This window comes from Sorex fumeus, unplaced genomic scaffold (assembly GCF_029834395.1).
Source record: "Sorex fumeus unplaced genomic scaffold, SorFum_2.1 ptg000035l, whole genome shotgun sequence".
Taxonomy (NCBI): domain Eukaryota; kingdom Metazoa; phylum Chordata; class Mammalia; order Eulipotyphla; family Soricidae; genus Sorex; species Sorex fumeus.
The window spans coordinates 40,860,769-40,873,391 of NW_026606092.1; the positions used below are offsets into that span (position 1 = coordinate 40,860,769).

General features: G+C 60.0%; 1 protein-coding gene across 1 annotated transcript in view; it reads right to left on the reverse strand.

The window, feature by feature from the left end:
* Nucleotides 1–11,988, reverse strand: part of LOC130026864 (CAP-Gly domain-containing linker protein 1-like) — a gene marked incomplete at its 3' end in the record, with an annotated part of 37,950 nt that extends 25,962 nt beyond the window's left edge. Inside the window, 8 exon segments of the mRNA XM_056117566.1 lie at nucleotides 624–681; nucleotides 1,695–1,798; nucleotides 2,151–2,170; nucleotides 2,173–2,347; nucleotides 5,835–6,057; nucleotides 7,069–7,193; nucleotides 10,628–11,169; nucleotides 11,904–11,988. Of these exon segments, the coding sequence (XP_055973541.1) occupies nucleotides 624–681; nucleotides 1,695–1,798; nucleotides 2,151–2,170; nucleotides 2,173–2,347; nucleotides 5,835–6,057; nucleotides 7,069–7,193; nucleotides 10,628–11,169; nucleotides 11,904–11,988 (1,332 nt within the window).
* Between the last annotated feature and the right edge of the window lie 635 nt (nucleotides 11,989–12,623).

The window sequence follows — 12,623 nt, forward strand, 5'->3', positions numbered from 1 at the left end:
GCAGGCCCCAGTAACGTCTCTTTCATCCTAGCCGTGAGATTATATTCAAGGCTATTTAGGAGAATGAGACCCATCATTGTTACTGGTATTTGGCATATTTGGTATGCCACGGGGAGTTTGCCAGACTCTGCCCTGTGGGCAGGCTACATTCGATAGCCTGCAAGTTTGTCCAAAATAGGAATGAGACAATAAGGTGTCATAAAACAAAAGTTCTGATAAGATGTCGCGCGGCTGCGTGGTTCCGGGATCTGGATTTTATAGTCTCTGAGTCTTGGCCGCTGATGGGATTACACGGCGCCAGGGGTCCAGGTGGTGGGTGTGACCCCTGCCTACTTCAAAAAACTGGGGTTCTAAAGGATTTGATTTGTGCTGCTCGACTGAAAATCAAAGCTGAGGCAAAGGCGTAGACCCAACTGTCAGAACGAGAGAAAAACGCTCATCAACAGCAGCCTCCGGCCCCAAGGAGCAGAGGTGCCTCCGCCGGGCCCTGCCAGGTGCATGACATCAGGTATCCCTGTCTGATTTGGAGTCTCCAGCAGAAGTGGTCCCGGCGGGGTCGGCCAGGCCACCCCGCATCCTTGCCTGCACCCTGCAAGCCTCTTGACCTGCCCGGGCTTTACCTCCAGGTCGCCTTTGGTGATGGACTCCTCTTCGACTCGGAACTGGAGGTCCTCCACTTTCCTGTGGGGGAGAGGGAGAGTTGTGAGGGGCGTCACTGCTGCCCCCCATGAGGGCCACCATCCTGTAGATGCGCGCCTGACCCAGCCCCCGCCTCCACACACAGGAGGGCTGAGAGAGTCAGCGAGGGCCAGAGCGAGAGTACAGCGGGCAGGGCATTTGTCGTGCACGTGGCCGACCCGGGTTCAATTTCCAGCATCCCATTATGGTCCCCTGAGCAATGCCAGGAGTAATTCCTGAGTGCCGAGGCAGGAGTAACCCCTGAGCATCGCTGGGTTGACCCAAAAAGAAAAAAAACAAAGTCAGCGAGTCCCCTCGGCTGCGAGCACTGGGTGGTACCCGCAGGCTACAGGAGGAAGCTCTGTCGAGCCAACGCCAGACGCAGTGCCATATCAGCCTTTTCTGCCTCGCAGCTAACAGAGGTGGTTAGAGACTGACCAGGTGCGCATGCCAGTCCCTCCCAGCCAGCGCCTGTCCCCGCATCGGGACAACAACTGAGCCCTTGGGAGAGAAGCAGCAAATGATTCGGGGCCAGGGCGGGGGGTAGGAGGGGCTCCCAGGGGACGTGGCGAGTTCAGCATGTGGAGCTGAGGGGCTGAGCCGGGCACTGGCAGTGCCCCTGGGCACCACACTGCCAGGAGCCCATCTGAGAAGATGGTCTTGGCCGGCACCCCATGTCCGTCTGTCTGCAGCCTGGCCTGAGCCCTGCCTGTCTGCTGCCGTGCCCCATGGGTGCTGCAGGTTTCCTCCCGCCCAGGACTTAACCCCAGGGACTCCCACAGGGCCCCACTGGGATATAACAGTTCCCAGCCACCCAGCACAGTTCTCCTGAACACCAGGCCACGTGGACACAGCAGGGAGGGCCGGGGGTGGCTGGGCTCCAGTGAGCTCCCCCCATCCCCCCCCAATGAGGCCACTCTTAGGACTGGGCACCCGCTGGTTTGTGGTTCTCACAGCCCTGGAAGGCCAGGAGCACCCCACCCGAGGCAGCCCCCCAGCTCCTGGCACGGCCTCACCTCTTCTCCTCCTCCAGGTGGTTCAGCAGCTCCACCTTCTCCCAGTCGCTCGCTTCCAGCATGGCCCGCAGCTCGTCCATCTTGGCCTCCAGCTCCAGGATGTGCTGTGGAGGCAACTGCGCGTGAGTGTCCTCGCCCGCCCCCGACAGCCCTCTGTGGGCTGGCACCGCCACCTGCCACCGTGGCACGCTGAACGCGTCTCCCACCTAAGATGCAGCATTTCTGGAAGGCGGGAAGGGAAACAGCACGAAAGCACCGGCGGGGACAACTCGGCGCTCCCTGAACCCCCACGGGGCGAGCAGAAGGTGCATGCGATCAAACCACGTGGCGGACGCCACCGCAACGATGGCAGACGGGGACCCACGGCCTCTCCCTGCACCGCCTGCACCAAGCTCGCGCCCAGCCTCTGCCGCAGGCGTCTCTCGGACCCGGCACTGCCGTCTGCACAGACGTCACCTGGTTGTGCCCATCCCGGCCAGGGCCAGCTCCTGCTCTATCTCCCCCACATGGCTCGTGGCCTTGGCCACCTCCACCCGCTCCAGGTCTCGCTCGGCCAGCAGCTGCTCAATGTGCTGCTGCTTCTCCTTCAGCGCCTCCTGGAGGGCGGTGGTGCCGGAGATCTTGCGGGCGCAGCGAGAGGAAGTTACCGGCAACTGGAAAGGAAAAAGAGACGTGAAGGGGGTGGGGGCGGCGGACGCGGGCATGCATGTGGCTATCCTCAGCAAAGCAGATGGAGGAGCGCTGCATCCGTGCATATGGGCCACTGACTCTCAGCAGAAGCGTCTTGAAACCTTCCCGAAGATCCTTGGACGGGACCTGGGCTCCACTGACCTCGGGCCTCGTGGGAATCCAGAGACTCTTCTGCAGAGCCGGAGGCAGCCCCCTCCACAGCCCGCTCTGGCCTGAGCTTCCTTAAGGCTGAGCCCTTGGCTTGAGCTTGAGGCCGGCTCCAGCATCTTCAGCCTTGCACGTCCGTCCGTCAGGGTCTCCCCAGGGCAGCCTGGCCCTTCTCTCTTCCTCTTCCTTCCAGCTCACCTCGCTCTCCCAAGCACCCGCCCCAGGCCTGAACAGCAGTAACCAGAGACTCTTTTCTCTGGGAATGGCCCCGTGCCCCTGAGGGTCACTGGGTGTGACCCCATAAAAGACCCCTGTGCCATCTGCCTTCGAAAGGGGGGATGAGAGGCTAGAATGGTAAACTTGCGGGGAAGGCGCTGGCCTTGCACGCCGCTGACCCGAGCTGGATCCCAGGTACCCACCCCATAGGGTCCCGAGCCCACCAGGAGTGAGTCCTGAGTGCAGAGCCCGGAGTAAGTCCTGAGCATTGCTGGGGGGTGGCCCAAAATCCAGGAAAAAAAGGAACAAGTGGTGGGTGAGAATATGTGAGGGCTCACGCCCAGCGAGCAGGACAGCAAGGGCAGCTAAGGGGAAGACCAAGCACAAAGGGAAGGAGAGAAGAGGCAAAGACAGTGAGGAGGGGAGGGGGTGGGCTGGAAGGCCGCGGGGACCGGGGGTCCTGTCCGTTCTGTCCTGGGCTCGTGGTCGCTCATGGTTGCTCTGCAGACCCAGTTTCCTTGCGGCACAACGGCCCCTGCAGGCGGGGACACAGCGGAACCTGGTCTTCATTCTTCAGGCACACGGTGGTGGGGGCTGGGGCGGGGGTGGCCGAGGACGTCCGCTCCTTCTGCCCGGCCACGCCTGACCCATCGCCCTGCTCTTGCCGCTCCCCTGCGTCATCTGAGCTGCTGCCAATTGCCTCCTGACCGACGGGCCCAGCAGGGCCCAGGCTGTCCACTGCTGCTTTGCCTGCTGGGAGCTCTCGAGCTACCTGTTTCTGTCCGGGGAGCAGCTCATCCTTGCCTCTGCGTAAGGATCTGGCCGTGACTCCCCAATACACTTAAAGTATATTGGTCAGATTAAATGCTGTCCCCAGGGCCAAAGAGTTTTTTTTTTTTTTGGGGGGGGTGGAAGGTGCTTTCAGAGGTTCAAGATCCAGCACTGTCAGGAGTGACCCCAAGAGCAGAGAGCCAGGAATAAGCCCTGAGCACCCCTGAGTGTGGCCCCAAAACCAAATAATAAACAAATAAAATTTCTAGGAGCACACGAGCTCTCGGGTTCAGCCATGTGCAGTGCTCCCAGGAACTGCAGTGAACTCGGATATCGTGAGGTGGCTGGGAAGAGCTTGGCAGCCTTGGGGGTCTCGCACCAAGACCTGGGCTCAAACCCCCTCCACCGGAAGCAGCCCCCAAGCAACACGCCTGGAGTCCCTGAGCACTGCCAGGTGAGCCCCAAAATCAAAGAACAAAAATAAAAACTAGGAAAGGCGGGCGGCGGTGTTCCCTGAGCCTCCTGGCCTGAGCGGGTGGGGCAGGCCGGACGCACGCGCTTCCTGAGCCCGAGACAGCTCCCTGAGGAAACCAGCATGGGAGGGAAGGGCTTTCTTCAGCCAACCATGGAGACGAGACTGTGAGGTTCAGGCGCCGGAGCAGGGAGAAAGCAGCACCCCTGGCATGGGGGGAGGCGGGCGCAGAGGGGCTGGGCAAGGTCGGGGCCACGAACTGAACTCAGGATGTTGATGCCAAAGCCTCTGCCCTGTGCATGGTGTGTGAGGCCCCAGGCTCCATGCCAGCAAGGCCAGCCCCTCTGTGGGAGCCTGGTACCTCAGAAGAGCAACTCAGCCAACACGCGAACCGGGAGGCTCCCACAGGGCACGCACGGACCTGTGTGCATGTATGTATGCGTGCATGTATGCTCCTGTGGCCATGTCTACACACACCTGTGTGCGTGTGCGCGTTGTGTCTATGCATGTACGTGCCTGTGTGTATATACCCATCAGCCTGTGTATATACGGTATGCACTACGTGTACATGTATGAGTGGCTGTGTGTGTGTGATCGCTTGTGTGTGCACGTATGGAATTATGTTGTCGAGGTATACTTCCATGAAGTCACACAGACTCATTCTATATTCCTGTCATAGACGCTAACGGTGATGTGCAGTTTAGGAGTGAGCTCCACCCTGCGTAAAGATATGCAAGGCAGGGGCCAAAGAGCTGGAGAGCGAAGCCCCAGCGCTGCCCAGGCTCAATCCCGGAGGCCCGCCAGGAATAATCCCGAGCACAGAGGCGGGAGAAAGCCCTGGGCTCTGCCAGGTGTGACCCCAGAACAGAACAAAACAAGACAGCAGGGGGAGGCTGGAGATACGGCTCAGGCGTGGGGCTCTTGCTCGTAGGTGGGAGGCCCGGCTCAACCCCAGCACTGCAAACGGCCCCTTGAAGCACTGCAGGGTGTGGCCCACAGTCAAGCAGAAAAAGAAAACCGAATTCCACAAACGGGCTGGCTCGCGAGGGAAGGCGAGGGGCTTCTGAGTCTGCTCCCCTCCTAAATGGTGAGGCGAGGGGAAGGAGGAGTCGGACGTGAGGATGGAGGCAGGGCAGGGAAACCTGGTGGTGGTCGAGCGAGACAGGACTGGCCCCAGGCCTGTGCCCACGGCGCGTGGCCTCCTGGCTCCCATTCCCGTGTCATCTGTTTTGTATCTTCTGTTGCACACACACTCACTCACTCCTCTTCCGCAACGAGGGTCAATGCAGGGAGCAGAGGAGGTGGCAGGAAGCGCAGCCCCCAGCAAAGCCAGCCCCCCGGGACACATCTCCATTGTGGGCCCATTTCCCTGTGGACAATATCTCAGGACACCCTTGCATATTCGGACACACTTTAGTGTTTAGGACTCAGAGAGACGTGAGGGGAGAAGCCACGAGGCCCCAGCTTTGACTTGCGGCCCCGCAATGAACAGAAGTCAAGGCCCCTCTGTGTCAACAGGGTTGCAGAGGGACAGGAGGGAGCAGGGAGGGATGGAGAGAGCAAACAGGCAACGCCAAGCGCCAAGCATTCCCCAGAGTCTCTGGGTCCCTCTCTGACCCTCCGACGCCCCCTTCAGCTCCCCCACTTCATCCCTAAGGCGGCCTGAGCCCTGAGCACCCGAGCTAAGGCCCATCCCTGCTCCTGTCACCGGTGGTGGCTGGGAAGCCACTCGCCTGCCCCCCGGAGCTGCTCAGCCCACCCAGTCCTGCTCCGCCTCTCGCCCCTGGGGCCTGGGAGTCTGTGGGGGCCTGAGCATCGCACAGGGCGGGGAGGGGGCTGCTTACTAGTCCCGTGTGGCTGGGCCTGCTGCTCACGGATGAGGCCACGGAGCTCACAGAGCTGAGCGAGGAGGCCGACAGGCGGCGCTTCAGGCTGGCGGGGGTGGTGGCCATCACACGCCTCACGGGGGCTGCCTTGGCCTTGGCCGGTGTCGTGGAGGGGAAGCCGATCTTGGTGACTTTGTGAATGCGAACAAACAAGCCACACTTGGGCTGACACTGGAAGTACCTGCGGACCACGAGGACGGGAGGGACAAAAAACACCTTTGGCAAGAGAGACAGGCGCCGACCGAGGAGTCCACTGAGTCCCACAGTCTCACACCCACACAAACTAACACGCTCCCACAGCCCCACACTCCCACACACTCACACCCCAACACAGTCATACTCACGCTCACATCCCAACCAACACTCCCACAGCCCACAGCCCCACAGTCACACACTCATATACACACCCCTCATACATACATATCCACACCCCAACAAACACTCCCACATTTCCTCAGCCCCTCACTCACACACACTTACTCCCCAACAAGCACTCATACCCTCCCACAGCCCCACACTCACACACTCACACCCCAACTAACACACACACTCACACCCCAACCGATATTCCCACACTCCCACACATTCACACCCCAACCAACACTCCCACACTCCCAACGTCCCACACTCACAAACAACTCACACCCCAACAAAAACACACTCACACTCAAACCCCAACAAACACTCCCACAGCCCCACAGTCACACACACGCACACCCAACCAACACTTGCACGCTCTCAAACCAACAATGACACACTCTCATTCCCTCACAAACATGCTCACACCCCCACCAACACTCACATGCTCATGCCCTCACCAACACTCTCACAGCCCCACACTCACACGCTCACATACACACACCCTCCTACATACATACCCAAACTCCGAAGCACACACATTCATACATTCACACACACACTCCCTCGCACGCCGCCCACCTCCACCGCGCAAACCAAGGGCGATTCCAAGCAGCCTCCCCGGCATCTGAAGGGCGACAGCAGGGGGTTTCTGCGGGCTGAGCACAGCTGCATGTGGGAGCCCCAGGCTGTCCCCACATCCCTGCAGGGTCCCCGAGTGCCACCGGAAGTGGCCCCGCCTAAGAACCAAGTGAAGTGGCCTGCAGTCCCCTCAGCGCCTCCCGGGCACCGTGCATTGCCCCAGGCTGTCTGGGGGGGGGGCAGGAGGACCCACCTCGTTCCAGCCACAGCGCCATCGTTCTTGCCCAGCGGCTTGTCCAGCTCCACACCACACCAATCCCCCTTAGCGAAGTTCGTCTCCCCGAGAAAGCGCACCACACCGGCCTTCACGCCTCCCACCTGTCGGAGGGACGCAGGTCAGACACCCTGGACTGTGCACAGCGCCCCCACCCCCAAGAAGGAACATTCTGGCTTTGAGTAAGGATTTCCTTAAGAAACCCCAAAGGTCAAGGTGCCACTTCCCCCTGCAACCCCTACAGAGTGAGCAGACGCTGCTGCTCAGTGTCCATGCAAGGCAGCGGCGTTCACACCCACTCGCTGTCACTGGTGGCCTGGCTGACCACACCCCTGGGAATCTCTAACCCAGGCCAGCCACCTGGTGTGGCGAGGGGGTCGCTGCCCCGCGGGTGTGGGAGCGGAGCCGTGGCAACCCCACCGCTGGAGAACAATTAAGCCAGAAACCAGCTAAAGGAAAATGACTGTTCTCATATCTTAGCGGACTTCAATTTTCCAGTTCTCCTTCACTATGCCTTGGCTTGATGCTTGGCCCCCGGGATGCAGAGCAAAACAGAGAAAACAGATGGTCCCCCTAGCCCGCCAAGAGTGATTCCTCAGTGCAAAGCCTGAGTGACCCATAAGCACTGCCAGGAGTGGCCCCAAAACCAAAAAGTCAAAACAGAAAGGGGAGAGAGAGAGAGAGAGAGAGAGAGAGAGAGAGAGAGAGAGAGAGAGAGAGAGAGACCTCAACTAATAATGCCCGAGAGCGCGGTTTTCTTTTTTCGGGTCTGGGGTAGGACTGGGTTCACGTGCTCGGGGGTCACTCGCAGCATGAGGGGTAGCAGCGTCACCCAGGACTGTCTCTGCGAGTCCTGAAGTGCCATCTGCAAAGGCCCTGGCACAGCCTCCGTGGCCAGGCGTGGGCCCTGGGCACTGTGAGTGTGACAAGGAATAAAAGAACAAGAGAAAGGTGGCTGTGGTGGCGGCCCTGGGCTGAGAAGAGGCTGCAAAGTTCCTGTCTCACAGCTGGTCATCGGTGAAGAATTTGGCACAGAACATGCCGTCCCCGACCCGGAAACAGCGTACTCTAACAGCACAACTGGAAGTCAGTCAATTCTCTCAAGAACCTGACATCATATCCTGGAAATATCATCTGCCCAAAACTGCTGCAAGCCTGTCTCCAGAACATTCTGTCAGAGCTCAGCTGGAGAGAAGGGAAAGTGATCTCCCAAGGCCAGGAGAACCACCGCACATCAGCCCAGAGAAACTCTTCACGGTTGGGCTCTGAGACGCCACAGGACGGACAGAGTGACCTCCCGCTCTGAGACACCATAAGACTGACCAGAGCAACGGACTGTCCCGCTCTGCTACCCCTGCCTACTTGCGAGCACAGACGGGACTTGAGGTCAGAGCCAGGCATTTCCAGTGACCCCACTAAGTGTCCCTGAGTCTCCAGAGAGAACCAAAGTAGCACAAGCATGGGGGCAGTCTGTCCACTGCCAGTGACAGGGAGTGCCGGGGGCAGGGGACTGTCTTCCACAGGCCTGGAGGCTGGAACAGCCACGTCAGAGCCTTCAAAGGGCTCCTCGGAGGTCAGTCCCGTAAACATTGGGGCCAGCTGGCGCAGAACCTGGACTTCCTGTGCGCAGGGAAGAATGGGGCAAAGGGCAGGAGGCCCTTTGGAGAGCCGGGAGGGCGCCAGCCCTGCACGGGAGCTTCGCCTCAGTGCCCCGGGGCCAGCCCCCACTCGCCACGGCCTCCTGACCCCGGCTGCGTTAGGCCGTGGAGTGCCAAGCAAACCTTCCTTGAATTAGGAAAAAGACCAAAGAAAGAGTTTGGGTTTTCTTTTTTCCCCTTCTTCTTTCAGAAAACAGCCATTATGCTGGTTGTGGTCCCCCAAAAAAACCCCCAAAAACTTTTTTTTGAAAGGCGTGCTCTAGCTGAGGTATGGAGCGATGAAACAGCACAGACAGAGGGCAGGGCGTTGGCCTTGCACACACCTGCCCGGATGTGGTCCCTGAGCACAGGGCCAGGACTCAGCCCTGAGCACCACCACCAATAAATGAATAACTGATCAGAGTTATTCACCGCAGAGCCAGTGGCGGTGTCCCCGCTCCCTTGTTCCAACGACACTGGTGTCCCTGTGTCCGGGTGTGGACGGTTGTGAATGCAAGTTAAAAAAAAAAAAGTCTTTTTTCTTCTTTGGGTCTTTGGGTCACACCTGGCGATGCTGAGGGGTGAGTCCCGGCTCTGCATTCAGGAATCATTCCTGCTATGCTTGGGGGACCCTATGGGATACCGGGGAACCCGGGTTTGCTGAGTGCAAGGCAAACACCCTCTCTGCTGTTCTACTGCTCCAGCCCCCCCAAACAGTCTTTAAACCGTGTGTCTCCTCCAGCTCCAATTCCCTCCCCGTGTTACTCTTTGGCCATCCCTGAACCCTGACCGTGACCCTCCAGGACCCTCCGAGGGCCACCCTGCGCCTGCAGGCAGGTCTCCTCACAGCTCTCCTCTCCGGCCTCCACAGCTCTGACACCGGTCTGGCGATGGCCATCCCTGTGGTCCCCGGGAAGCCACTGGCTCCGGGCCAGCCCCCAGTCTGTCTGGTCAGAGCCGCCCGCCTCAGACGTCCCCAAGGGGACTTTTCCCGGCCGCTTCCCACGGGTTCTGAAAGTGTTATTGAGTGCTTCTGCTGGGGGAGAACAGTTGTCTACAGTCAAGCGCCTCTGCTTAGAGGACCTGTGCAGAGGAATGGGCTTGGGGTGGACTGAGGATGCCATGTGCAGGGACTTGGTGACCCCCACCCAAAACTCATCTCACGGGGGTGCCCCCTCACCCCCACCTTCCAGTAGTTGCTCAGAGAAACACAAGAGCAGGTGCTGAGTCTGAAGATCAAGCAACCAAGACAGCAAAACATACTCTTGAGAATGTTCCGGAGACGGGTCCCTACCCGTGGCCTACCCAGGGTCCATCCCCGACACCCCAGTTGGTCCCCTGAGCCCTACCAGATCCCTGAGTTCAGCACCAGGAGGAAGCCCTGAGCACGGCCAGGTGTGGCCCAAACACCAAACCACACACGTCTGGAGAGACGGCTCAGGGCTTGCGCACAGCTGGGCACTGAATGGCCCAGAGCGGCTCGGGGTGAGCCCTGTGAAGCCCCAAACACGAACATCAGAAACCAGAGCAATGGAACCGATTTCCAACTTTGTTCGTTGGTTTGTTTTTTGAGTCACAGTCAGAGTGCTCAGGGCTTACTTCTGGTTTGGTGCTCAGGGATCACTCCGGGATGTGCTTGGGGGACTGTACATGGGACCAAGACTTAAAGCCCGGGTCAGAGGCATGCAAAGCATGCGGCCTCCCCACGGCATGACCCCTCCACCCTGTTTTGGCTAAACTGGTAAAACTGGCAGCATCCCTGCACGCATCCATCATGCTGGAAACTGCAGAACCAGGCATCCCGGCTGCTCGTGCTTCCACCCAAACCGCGAGTCTGCAAAAGCTGATGGACCAGACAGGCGAATGGACACCCACCCGTGACCGCTGCCCTCGGCACTCACCAGCACCCGGTCCCCGAGCTTCAGCTCCTGCTCCCCGTTCTTGAGGGAGCCAGCCTCCGAGAGGTTGGAGATGGACTCGCTGGCCGTCCTGGTCAGGTTGCTGATGTGAGGGGCGGCCGGTGCCTCCTTTGTGGAGGGCTGGGGCACCTTTGGGGCGGCGGCAGGGGCCGGGGAGGCCGACCGGGGCGGTGTGGCCGGGGCAGCAGGCGCTGGCTGCAGGCCGTTGGTCTCATCTTCAGCCTGCCAGTTCCTGCTCAGCTTGGACGGCCGGGTGAAGATGCCCTTCAGCGGCTTGCACTGGAAGTAGCGCACACCCGCCACCGAGCCGTCGTTCTTGCCGATGGGCTCGTCCAAGACGATCCCGGCCCACTGACCAGGGGCAAACTGGGTCTCCCCGAGGAACTGGATGAATCCAGGCTTGTTCCCCTTCACCCAGACTCGTTCCCCGACCTGGAAGTCGTCCACAAACTCCTCCTGCGTCTCCGAGGAGGGGGCGCTGGGGGTTTTCTCCCCAGGCACGGACTTCTCAACGGGAGCAGCCGCTGGAACAGCAGAAAGGGTCAGAAGGGTCAGAAGGGTCAGGAAGGGCCTGTCCAGGTCCAGTTAAAGTGTGGGTGGGGGGGGAGGGACACCCAGCAGTGCTTGGGGTTCTCCCAGACAATGCCGGGGGCTGCTTGTGGCGAAGCCTGGTTGGGCCCACCGTGAAGGGGACGTGCCTACCTACTGCAGCATCTCAGGCCACAGTCATATTTGGGCAGCTGAGGGGAAATCTTTGGACACACCCCGTGATGCTACGGACCAAGCCAGGCGAAAGCTCTAACCCAGTGTCTTATTTCTGCTGTGTACACTGGCCCATCTTCTTTTACTTTTAGGGGGAGAGCATCCCAGCCAGTCCTCAGGGCCTATTTCTGGCTCTGCGCTCAGGGTCACTCATGTGAGGTTGAGGCTGGAGAGTCCCATGGGGTGCCGGTTGCCCTCCCCACTGTCCTGTGGCTACGGCCGGCAATGAGGCCCTTTAGTCCAGGTGAGTCCACCTCCCTCAGCCTGTCCCCAAGCCCGGGCGAGGGGGCTAGCAGTTAGGAGGGAGCGTGTTGGTCGCCTCAGCTGACACCAGTTGCCGTGACACTAAAGTCACAGAATGTGACACTCCTGTGTGAGAGCTGTCCCCAGAGCCATGAACGTGCCTACAGCTCAGGGAGTCCTTCCAGGGCGAGGACTTGGGAGGGGGTTCCCTGGTGGGAATGAGTCTCCCCTGGCCCGGGCTGAGAGCAGTTACCGGCCGAGGGCACCTTCAGGGCCCAGCTCCCATGCTTGAGGATCTTGGTGGGGGCCTTCAGCCCGCTGGGCCTCAGCAGACTCATGGTCAGGTGGTCAGACGCTGCCGCGGCCACTACCAGGCCCTGACTGTCGAGCCCACTGTGGGGCCTTCTGAGGCGCACTCGTTCTCAGGGATAAATCTCTGAAGAGCAGAGGAGAGAGTCTGTCTCAGGGGAGCGACCACAGCAGCTTCCGGAGCCCAGAGAGCTGCCAGTCTGACACTCGCCACCCCGAGTGCGACCCCCAGCCTCCCGCACAGCCCCCTGAGCCCACCAAGTGTCATTCCTGTGCAAAAACTCAATCCCAAACAGACAAACAACTGCAGATTTGGGGCCAGAGGGCAGAGGGGACAGGTACTTGCCCTGCAGGCAGCTGACTCTCACGCCCTCCCTGGCATCACCCCCAAACACATTCAGGAGCCAGAAATCATCCCTGTGCACTGTGAGTGTCACTGACCATGTTCCCGTCCAGACACTGACTAGCCGGGAGGCGACTCAGCAGTGATGGCTGGTCTTGTGTGTGCGTGTGTGCGTATGTATGTGTGTGAGAGGCCCGGGGTTACACACAGAAGCTAAGGCAAGCAACACGCACACTTTTTTCTATGGGCTGAGAACTGCCAGGGAAAAGGGCCCAGCAAGACTGCGCCAAACGGGGGCTGGAGAGCGATAGCACAGTAGGT